Raw genomic sequence first — 12,115 nt, 5'->3', positions numbered from 1 at the left:
GCTGTTTATTCCTAGGGGCCAAATAAGAAACTTCTAATGCAAGTTGAAATTCAATAGATAGAAATTTTAAATATGGTCACACATTTTTTCACAGTTTTGTTTTCATGATTGCCCCGTTGTCCAAAGTAAATATTAAAAATTTTCCCACGGTATGAATCCATTGTAAAGGAAACATATGATATATTGGGAGGTACTGACCCATGAAAACAAGGCCCTGACTTATTTTGGACTATAAAGTCTCGAGTGTCTCAAAGATGAGGGGAAGTAATAGAGGTTACCAGCCTACTCTGCTCAAAATGACATATAACTTTCCTAATCAATAACAAAGGGGATCACAAATCCAAAAACTCTGAGGTGACTTCTAATCAAAAGGGACCTGTCCAACTCTCTTCTATTTTTGCATTTTGCAACCCTAGTTAAAATGTAGAAACACCTCTAGATTGCTAGACTCCTAAATGACAATACAGGATGAAAACTGGGAATTCTCTTAAGAATATAAAATATTTGATTTCAAGAACAGTCTATACCAACAGCTATAATAAATTCACACTTTCTTTTTTTGTAAGTAATTATTTTAAAATATGAATGATAAATACATACAGGATTAACAATGAACAAATTTTTTTGTAGAGATTTTCGACATCCAGTGATTTTCTTGGAGCGGACATTCTTCCTCCACACACTAAAAGCCTTCCATTTCCGGAACAGTGAAAATATGGGAATCTTAGTGAGTTCTCTGTGATATAGATATTCCTGTTCCCATCGATCAATTTCTATAAATTCAATGTCTTCATTATAAATGTGTGTTACTGCCCTTTGGCTAATAGTATAGTAGTCATTTTTATTGATGTTCTCATAACTTACAACTCTATAAACAAATAAAAATTGGGACTAATAAATAAAGTATTCAATACAAAATGAAGCAATTGCATTACTTTTTTATTCTACAGAGATAAAACATTTCTGGAAAGCAAACATTATTTAAAGTTAAAAAATTCTAACCAACTACTTTCAGATTAAATATATTACTCCAGAAAATGAGTTAAACAAGTTGGGCTTATTATAAAGATTTCACAACTGTGGCAATATGCTTGATGATTTCAGTTACATGATTTTTACATTAAAATGAATTGACTATAAATTATTAAAATTTAATAGTTCTACACTAAAACTATCTGGAGCCAAATTTTTATCTATTATTAACTCTTCAGAAACTATTCAATATTAATAGCATAAAAGAATTTTACACTATCAAGTCAGGACAGAATTATGAGAAAGGTAAAAGTAAGGAAATATTAATTAGGTGAGATAAGAATCAAGACCAATATTATATGCCCAATTTATCACCAACAAAATATTTATTATTGATAAATTGTTTAGTTCATCATATTTCTCTTTCAACTGTTGTCATGGACATTTTTCAACTGTATGAGTAACAGAAAACTGATCAAGTAAAGAAAAGAAGCAAGAACAAAGTAAAAACAGAAGAAAGGATAGGAGAAAGAAATGAAGCAATGAAAATAGGGCTGATTCTCTAAAATTGCTTAAAATAAAATTTTTCCTACAGCAAAACGATATTCTCTGTAAGTTTAGTTATAATGCTGAAATATTGAATGCAAGAAATATTCAGTAATAGAACAAGTGTGAAATATGATATAGCATCTTATTAAAATATATTTAGGAATTTAGGAAAACAACATTTTTCTAAAATGTTTCTGTTAGGAGAGCTTAGTAAAACAAGATAAAGGTTAAGGGCAAAAACAAAGCCCTAAATTATTTCTGTGTTAAAACTATGCAAAAATTACATGTACTGCAGAGAAATTAGACAGGAACACTCCAGTGAAAATCAGCTATCTTCCACATCTTTCAGTCCTTGGCTCTACATTCTGAACCTGGAGTCCACGGTCATTTTATAGTTTATTTTATTCCATCCCATCCCATCCCATCCCATCCCATCCCATCCCATCCCATCCCATCCCATTCCATTTATTTCTACTACTACTATTATTATGATTATCTTTGAGATGGAGTCTCACTCTGTTGCCCAGGATGGAATGCAGCCATGTGAACTCGGCTCACTGCAACCTCTTCCTCCCGGGTTCAAGAGATTCTCCTGCCTCAGCTTCTGGAGTAAGTGGGATTACAGGCGCCCGCCACCACGCCTGGCTAATTTTTGTATTTTCAGAGAGAGGGTTTCACCATGTTGACCAGGCTGGTCTCGAACTGCTAACCTCAAGTGATCTCCCTGCCTCAGACTCCCAAAGTGTTGGGATTACAGGCGTGAGCCACCATGTCCGGGCCACAGCCCTTTAACACAGCCGTCAGGTTATTTGCGAAATCCCTGAAACTGTTTTACGGAAAATTCATGTATATATGTATGATCAGTTTTTAAGACACTGGAACAAAATTCTATGTTTTGGGTCTGTTAATAAAAGAGTTAAGAACCACTGGTATAAATCATTTTTAGTTTTTAATTTCTATTTTCATTTTAATAAAACTGAGTAACAAAAATATTTTTTAAATTATGGCACAGGGGACAAGAATGAAAGCAAACCTAAACCAATAGCTGTTCATGTGAGTGTGCAAGGAGATATGGGGGGCTGATGGTGCTGTGCGAAGTGGGAGAGGAATACTCCCTCCAACTTCAGGGCTGCCACGGAAAACCTTCAACCTGCTCGGCTTTTACCTGATTCCACTATCTGACTTTTTGTCTGTGTTCTAATTAACTCACCTCAGAAATGTCTGGAAAAATGCCAGGTATTGCACAGGGCTGCTGAGGAATATGGAATACATTTTACATGTTTTTCCTTTTCTCATTGTCAATAGCTAAAGATACAATTAGGGTATTCTTGGGGTGATTCTCTCAAAATGTAAAACTTCAATTTGCCACTGAAATTGTAATCAACTTCAGATGTTTCATTAACATCAGGCATCAAAGCAATTTAAAAACAAGAATAAATTGCTGACCACAGCCCTGGTGCATGTCTGGAAAACTTGCTCTGTGCAATCTATCTGCTACTGATGGCCCTTCTAGAAGATGGTAGCTGTGGTCCATGATGTTGAATTCTAACTTGGCGCTCAGTGCCACTTAGAAATTCTTTTTATTTGTATTTCTCTTCTTATCACAGAACTTCATTCTTAAGCCCCCAAGTCTTTTCCTTCTTTACACATCTCTACTGTTCATTGAAAACTGAACACATGAGAACCCTTTCAAAGGTTGGATCATCATCATCAAAATCATCTGGGGAACTTATTAAGAATCCAGATTACTGGGTAGACTCCACCTCTGGGGACAGGGCACAGCTAAACAACATCTAAAGCAGCAGAAACCTCTGCAGACACAAACGACTCTGTCTGACAGCTTTGAAGAGAGCAGTGGATCTCCCAACACGGAGGTTGAGATCTGAGAAGGGACAGACTGTCTGCTTAAGTGGGTCCCTGACCCCTGAGTAGCCTAACTGGGAGACATCCCCCACTAGGGGCAGTCTGACACCCCACACCTCACAGGGTGGAGTACACCCATGAGAGGAAGCTTCCAAAGCAAGAATCAGACAGGTACACTCGCTGTTCAGCAGTATTCTATCTTCTGCAGCCTCTGCTGCTGACACCCAGGCAAACAGGGTCTGGAGTGGACCTCAAGCAATCTCCAACAGACCTACAGCTGAGGGTCCTGACTGTTAGAAGGAAAACTATCAAACAGGAAGGACACCTACACCAAAACCCCATCAGTACGTCACCATCATCATCAAAGACCAGAGGCAGATAAAACCACAAAGATGGGGAAAAAGCAGGGCAGAAAAGCTGGAAATTCAAAAAACAAGAGCGCATCTCCCCCAGCAAAGGAGCGCAACTCATCGCCAGCAATGGATCAAAGCTTGACGGAGAATGACTTTGACTAGATGAGAGAAGAAGGCTTCAGTCCATCAAACTTCTCAGAGCTAAAGGAGGAATTATGTACCCAGTGCAAAGAAACTAAAAATCTTGAAAAAAAAGTGGAAGAATTGATGGCTAGAGTAATTAATGCAGAGAAGGTCATAAACGAAATGAAAGAGATGAAAACCATGACATGAGAAATACGTGACAAATGCACAAGCTTCAGTAACCGACTCGATCAACTGGAAGAAAGAGTATCAGCGATTGAGGATCAAATGAACGAAATGAAGCGAGAAGAGAAACCAAAAGAAAAAAGAAGAAAAAGAAATGAACAAAGCCTGCAAGAAGTATGGGATTATGTAAAAAGACCAAATCTACGTCTGATAGGGGTGCCTGAAAGTGAGGGGGAAAATGGAACCAAATTGGAAAACACTCTTCAGGATATCATCCAGGAGAACTTCCCCAACCTAGTAGGGCAGGCCAACATTCAAATCCAGGAAATACAGAGAACGCCAAAAAGATACTCCTTGAGAAGAGCAACTGCAAGACACATATTTGCCAGATTCACCGAAGTTGAAATGAAGGAAAAAATCTTAAGGGCAGCCAGAGAGAAAGGTCGGGTTACCCACAAAGGGAAGCCCATCAGACTAACAGCAGATCTCTTGGCAGAAACTCTCCAAGCCAGAAGAGAGTGGGGGCCAATATTCAACATTCTTAAAGAAAAGAATTTTCAACCCAGAATTTCATATCCAGCCAAACTAAGTTTCATAAGTGAAGGAGAAATAAAATCCTTTACAGATAAGCAAATGCTGAGAGATTTTGTCACCACTAGGCCTGCCGTACAAGAGACCCAGAAGGAAGCACTAAACATGGAAAGGAACAACCGGTACCAGCCATTGCAAAAAAATGCCAAAATGTAAAGACCATCGAGGCTAGGAAGAAACTGCATCAACTAACGAGCAAAATAACCAGTTAATATCATAATGGCAGGATCAAGTTCACACATAACAATATTAGCCTTAAATGTAAATGGACTAAATGCTCCAATTAAAAGACACAGACTGGCAAACTGGATAAAGAGTCAAGACCCACCAGTCTGCTGTATTCAGGAGACCCATCTCACACGCAGAGACATACATAGGCTCAAAATAAAGGGATGGAGGAAGATTTACCAAGCAAATGGAGAACAAAAAAAAGCAGGGGTTGCAAACTAGTCTCTGATAAAACAGACTTTAAACCATCAAAGATCAAAAGAGACAAAGAAGGCCATTACATAATGGTAAAGGGATCAATTCAACAGGAAGAGCTAACTATCCTAAATATATATGCACCCAATACAGGAGCACCCAGATTCATAAAGCAAGTCCTTAGAGACTTACAAAGAGACTTAGACTCCCATACAATAATAATGGGAGACTTCAACACTCCACTATCAACATTACACAGATCAACGAGACAGAAAGTTAACAAGGATATCCAGGAATTGAACTCATCTCTGCAGCAAGCAGACCTAATAGACGTCTATAGAACTCTCCACCCCAAATCAACAGAATATACATTCTTCTCAGCACCACATCGCACTTATTCCAAAATTGACCACATAATTGGAAGTAAAGCACTCCTCAGCAAATGTACAAGAACAGAAATTATAACAAACTGTCTCTCAGACCACAGTGCAATCAAACTAGAACTCAGGACTAAGAAACTCAATCAAAACCGCTCAACTACACGGAAACTGAACAACCTGCTCCTGAATGACTACTGGGTACATAACGAAATGAAGGCAGAAATAAAGATGTTCTTTGAAACCAATGAGAACAAAGACACAACATACCAGAATCTCTGGGACACATTTAAAGCAGTGTGTAGAGGGAAATTTATAGCACTAAATGCCCACAAGAGAAAGCAGGAAAGATCTAAAACTGACACTCTAACATCACAATCAAAAGAACTAGAGAAGCAAGAGCAAACGCATTCAAAAGCTAGTAGAAGGCAAAAAATAACTAAGATCAGAGCAGAACTGAAGGAGATAGAGACACAATAAACCCTCCAAAAAATCAATGAATCCAGGAGTTGGTTTTTTGAAAAGATCAACAAAATTGATAGACCGCTAGCAAGACTAATAAAGAAGAAAAGAGAGAAGAATCAAATAGACACAATAAAAAATGATAAAGGGGATATCACCGCCGACCCCACAGAAATACAAACTACCATCAGAGAATACTATAAACACCTCTATGCAAATAAACTAGAAAATCTAGAAGAAATGGATAATTTCCTGGACACTTACACTCTTCCAAGACTAAACCAGGAAGAAGTTGAATCCCTGAATAGACCAATAGTAGGCTCTGAAATTGAGGCAATAATTAATAGCCTACCAACCAAAAAAAGTCCAGGACCAGATGGATTCACAGCTGAATTCTACCAGAGGTACAAGGAGGAGCTGGTACCATTCCTTCTGAAACTATTCCAATCAATAGAAAAAGAGGGAATCCTCCCTAACTCATTTTATGAGGCCAACATCATCCTGATACCAAAGCCTGGCAGAGACACAACAAAAAAACAGAATTTTAGACCAATATCTCTAATGAACATCGATGCAAAAATCCTCAATAAAATACTAGCAAACCGTATTCAGCAGCACATCAAAAAGCTTATCCACCATGATCAAGTGGGCTTCATCCCTGGGATGCAAGGCTGGTTCAACATTCACAAATCAATAAACATAATCCAGCATATAAACAGAACCAAAGACAAGAACCACATGATTATCTCAATAGATGCAGAAAAGGCTTTTGACAAAATTCAACAGCCCTTCATGCTACAAACGCTCAATAAATTCGGTATTGATGGAACGTACCTCAAAATAATAAGAGCTATTTATGACAAACCCACAGCCAATATCATACTGAATGGGCAAAAACTGGAAAAATTCCCTTTGAAAACTGGCACAAGACGGGGATGCCCTCTCTCACCACTCCTATTCAACATAGTGTTGGAAGTTCTGGCTAGGGCAATCAGGCAAGAGAAAGAAATCAAGGGTATTCAGTTAGGAAAAGAAGAAGTCAAATTGTCCCTCTTTGCAGATGACATGATTGTATATTTAGAAAATCCCATTGTCTCAGCCCAAAATCTCCTTAAGCTGATGAGCAACTTCAGCAAAGTCTCAGGATACAAAATTAATGTGCAAAAATCACAAGCATTTTTATACAACAGTAACAGAGAAACAGAGAGCCAAATCATGAATGAACTTGCATTCACATTCGCTTCAAAGAGAATAAAATATCTAGGAATCCAACTTACAAGGGATGTAAAGGACCTCTTCAGGGAGAACTACAAACCACTGCTCAGTGAAATAAAAGAGGACACAAACAAATGGAAGAACATACCATGCACATGGATAGGAAGAATCAATATCGTGAAAATGGCCATACTGCCCAAGGTTATTTATAGATTCAATGCCATCCCCATCAAGCTACCAATGAGTTTCTTCACAGAATTGGAAAAAACTGCTTTAAAGTTCATATGGAACCAAAAAAGAGCCCACATCTCCAAGACAATCCTAAGTCAAAAGAACAAAGCTGGAGGCATCACGCTACCTGACTTCAAACTATACTAAAGGCTACAGTAACCAAAACAGCATGGTACTGGTACCAAAACAGAGATATAGACCAATGGAACAGAACAGACTCCTCAGAAATAATACCACACATCTACAGCCATCTGATCTTTGACAAACCTGAGAGAAACAAGAAATGGGGAAAGATTTCCTATTTAATAAATTGTGCCGGGAAAATTGGCTAGCCATAAGTAGAAAGCTGAAACTGGATGCTTTCCTTACTTCCTATACGAAAATAATTCAAGATGGATTAGAGACTTAAATGTTAGACCTAATACCATAAAAACCCTAGAGGAAAACCTAGGTAGTACCATTCAGGACATAGGCATGGGCAAAGACTTCATGTCTAAAACACCAAAAGCAACGGCAGCAAAAGCCAAAATTGACAAATGGGATCTAATTAAACTAAAGAGCTTCTGCACAGCAAAAGAAACTACCATCAGTGAACAGGCAACCTACAGAATGGGAGAAAATTTTTGCAATCTACTCATCTGACAAAGGGCTAATATCCAGAACCTACAAAGAACTCAAACAAATTTACAAGAAAAAAAGAAACAACCCCATCAAATAGTGGGCAAAGGATATGAACAGACATTTCTCAAAAGAAGACATTCATACAGCCAACAGACACATGAAAAAATGCTCATCATCACTGGCCATCAGAGAAATGCAAATCAAAACCACAATGAGATACCATCTCACACCAGTTAGAATGGCGATCATTAAAAAGTCAGGAAACAACAGGTGCTGGAGAGGATGTGGAGAAATAGGAACACTTTTACACTGTTGGTGGGATTGTAAACTAGTTCAACCATTACGGAAAACAGTATGGCGATTCCTCAAAGATCTAGAACTAGATGTACCATATGACCCAGCCATCCCATTACTGGATATATACCCAAAGGATTATAAATCATGCTGCTATAAAGACACATGCACACGTATGTTTATTGCGGCACTATTCACAATAGCAAAGACTTGGAATCAACCCAAATGTCCATCAGTGACAGATTGGATTAAGAAAATGTGGCACATATACACCATGGAATACTATGCAGCCATCAAAAAGGATGAGTTTGTGTCCTTTGTAGGGACATGGATGCAGCTGGAAACCATCATTCTTAGCAAACTATCACAAGAACAGAAAACCAAACACCGCATGTTCTCACTCATAGGTGGGAACTGAACGATGAGATCACTTGGACTCGGGAAGGGGAACATCACACACCGGGGCCTATCATGGGGAGGGGGGTGGGGGGAGGGATTGCATTGGAAGTTATACCTGATGTAAATGACGAGATGATGGGTGCTGATGAGTTGATGGGTGCAGCACAGCAACATGGCACAAGTATACATATGTAACAAACCTGCACGTTATGCACATGTACCCTAGAACTTAAAGTATAATAATAATAAAAAAAAAGAATCCAGATTTCTGAGTCCAACGCAGAATCAGAATCTTTATGTATTCCAAGACTCAAGGATAGGGAGATGCCTGGGTGACTGCAATACACAATAATGTTTGTGAACCACCAAACTTTATTTCAAAACAAATAACCAAAAAAAATGTGAAGACAAGGCAAGGTCCCTCTCATATCTTCACTTGAAGTTCAACATACCATGTTTTTTCCCCCTGATTGTTTCTCTCATGCTTTCCTCCAAATGGAGATGGAGAGGTTTCACCTCGCTTTTCTCTAACTCTGCCTAGTCTTTTTGTTTCTTTTCCTCCACATCTAAAAGTGTGCAGAATGCCCCTTTAGCATATAGAAAATCTTTTCTTGACCCTTCCACCTACTTAACTAAAATCCCACACTTTTCTTCTTCTTTTAAGTTTCCTTTATAATGGTGTGTGTCAATGGCCACATCCACCTTATCCATTCCTTCTTAGAGTTCCTGAAAAACAGTTTTGTTTCCTGCTACTCTAATGGAATTATTTTTCCAAAGATCAACAGGGACTTCCTTGAAGCCCAATCCAGTCGGTAGGTAGAAGGGGCCACAGGGTCAGGAAAAGATTTGCATAAAAGAGAGTGTATGCACATTTCTCTGTGATCTTATTCTTAGACTTTCCAGTTCATTACTGAGAGGTCATCTCCCAGATCTACTCCTTGGACTGGCGTGTTTTGCCCTACATGCTCTGCCTAAAGTGTTTATCCATTTCAGGAGTTGAACCACAACTCCTATGATGATGACTGCCCCCTCAGCATTTCTTAGCACTCAGGATCAAACTTCAGTTGCCTCCTACAGAGTGGTTTTGGATGTTTGTTCCACTAAGACCTTTCTTTGAGGAGATAATCAGAAAAAGTAGGCTTCCTTTAAGAAACAAAAAGAAAACTTTTTAAAAATTCAAGTGTTATGTTATAAAATTCCTACTTTTCAGATAAAGAAGATGACTTTAGGATCTAGTTAACTAGAGATCCTTGGATAGCTAACTAATTAGATTGAAATGGACGTCTCAAATAAAATTATATTTAACTATGCTCTACTATCTCATAATTGGAAAAAATATATGTACTGCTTTTTTGCTGTTCAGCGAAGATCAAAGGGTCCCTTGTCAAATTATTTTACAGTGGAACCTGTCTGTATCCATCTTAAATGAAACTTAGACTTCAAGACTTCTATTAATTTCTAAAAGTATGTGTGTTTCATTTGAGATAACCATACGAACTTAGAGAATTTTGGGGCCCTTGTGGTGTAGGTCAATCATTGTCCTATTATTATTATTCATTTCGGATATAACTCAAAGTGAACCTACTTTGGGGCTTAGAACCCCTCTGGGGTTTAAAAAATTTTTTCTCCTCCTGAAATCAATTCATTGACTTCCAAAACAATAAAACCTCAATGTGATGTTATTTCAAATAGCAGTTCCATCTGTTATACACTGCAGTGATTGGAAATGCTTCTACTCATCCTTAAACCAATCTACCAGACTAATATTGCAGAAACATGGTTTGCCTCATGTGACTGTTGTGCTCAAGAACCTTGAATAGCCTCTTATTGCTCCTGTCATTAAATCCAAGTTATTCTCCCAGGTATTTGCGGCACTCTCTTCCTGTTTCACATTAGTTCCTTCTCTGTCCACACAAATCATCCTCTTTAGTTAGGCTGATTTCTTCATCATATTCATCTTAGGCCATGCTTGAATGCATACATCTGTCTTTGTTCCCTGTTACCTCCTGCTTCTTTCAAATTTCTGATTTCTACAAGAAAGAGAGTTATTCCTTACCTGCTTTAAGGCTGAATTAGATAAGCTCCTGTGGCCCTATACAACTCTAAGTTGTCTATTTTCATTATTACATGGTTTTAAGTATTATGATTTGGGTGTATTCATTGAATAAAGGTAAGCAAGCAAGTGCCTGGGAAGAAACAGGCCACTTCCTGAGTTCTGCATTTATCAAATTCAATCTGTTTGATGATGGTCCTTGCCATGACTCAATGTGAAACTAGGTCTAACCTAGCCAGGGGAAGAGAAATGCTTGCTTTATTTCTGGTTTGATTAACCAAAGATGGCAAAATATCTGGTAAAGAACTCCTTTCTACCTGGAAAATTAAACAAAAGCAAAACTAAGAGGAAACGTCCAAGTTTCATCACTAGGAGAATGCTTTAGGGTCAATGTTTCTCAATGTATGGTCCTTGGAAGAGCAGCATGAGCACTATGTGGGAATTGCACATTCTCAGGCTCCACCCTAGGCCTGTTAAATCATCTAGGGGTTTAACTATCTGTGTTTTAGCAAGTCTTTGAAGGCTTGAGAAAAGGTGCTCTAGGTCCATGAGGCATAACTGTGATTGAATCTTAGAATCAACTGGCAAGTTTTAAAGAAAAGCTGTTGCTCAGGCTCCACCACAGACTGATCAGATAAATCATAAGTAACTGGAAGTAGAGCCTGGGTGATTCTATTGAGCAGCTAAGGCTAAGAGCTATTGCTCTAGGTTCTTCAGATTTTTGTATGAAATGAAACCATCATTCACTAAATCACCATAGCTCCAGAGCAGTGCCAGGATGTGTGTGCATGTATGTTTGTGTGTGCATGTGTTTGAAGAAAGGGTAGGGAGACAATCTGGAGTCTAGATCTAACCAATGCTTGGCTTTTACTAGTATTGGGGAAAAAATAGATCTAATGTAAACCAGGGAAGAGAAATGCTTGTTTTATTTCTGGTTTGATTAACCAGAAGGAGGGTTTTTGCTTATTCCAAATGAAAATCCAAAGTGTTTCCACTTGCTGACTCAAATTTGACTTAAAAGATTTAAATGTCTTCATAGATTAGCCTAAGAAAACTGCCATTGTGTTAGACAACCTGGTGAGGTTTTTTTGATAATATGGCTTCAAAATGATCTGTTCATTATTACATAATATATATACCTCATTCTAAAGTTTTTAAAAAATAATTAGAATTTCACACATAAACTAGAATGCCTCTACTTCAGAAGGTTTTAAGCTGGCATCTGTGTTTTCTGTTCTTGGCCACTAAATAGTAATATAATTTAAAGGATAAAATAGCTCTAGTGTGAAATTTTAAAAGCTGCCTAAAAAGTACTTTTAACAAGTTTAAAAACAACCAGAGAACAAAACTAGTTGTTTAGAAGGAACATGTCTTGAGCTTAGAGTAGAAGTTGATATAGTTCT

General features: G+C 37.9%; 1 protein-coding gene across 10 annotated transcripts in view; it reads right to left on the bottom strand.

Annotated features, from left to right (window-relative positions):
• LOC105465361 (dynein axonemal heavy chain 6) overlaps nucleotides 1–12,115 on the bottom strand; it is a 383,399-nt gene that overhangs the window by 291,600 nt on the left and 79,684 nt on the right. For all 10 annotated transcript variants that reach the window (XM_011713768.2, XM_011713766.3, XM_011713767.3 and 7 more), the window contains exon 5: nucleotides 601–868. In XM_011713768.2, coding sequence (XP_011712070.2) covers nucleotides 601–868 — 268 coding nt within the window. The remainder of the gene's footprint in view (nucleotides 1–600; nucleotides 869–12,115) is intronic.

This window comes from Macaca nemestrina, chromosome 13, assembly GCF_043159975.1.
Source record: "Macaca nemestrina isolate mMacNem1 chromosome 13, mMacNem.hap1, whole genome shotgun sequence".
Lineage (NCBI taxonomy): Eukaryota > Metazoa > Chordata > Mammalia > Primates > Cercopithecidae > Macaca > Macaca nemestrina.
The sequence above is the reverse complement of the archived record's forward strand: the minus strand, read 5'-3'. Positions and strand labels throughout refer to the sequence as shown.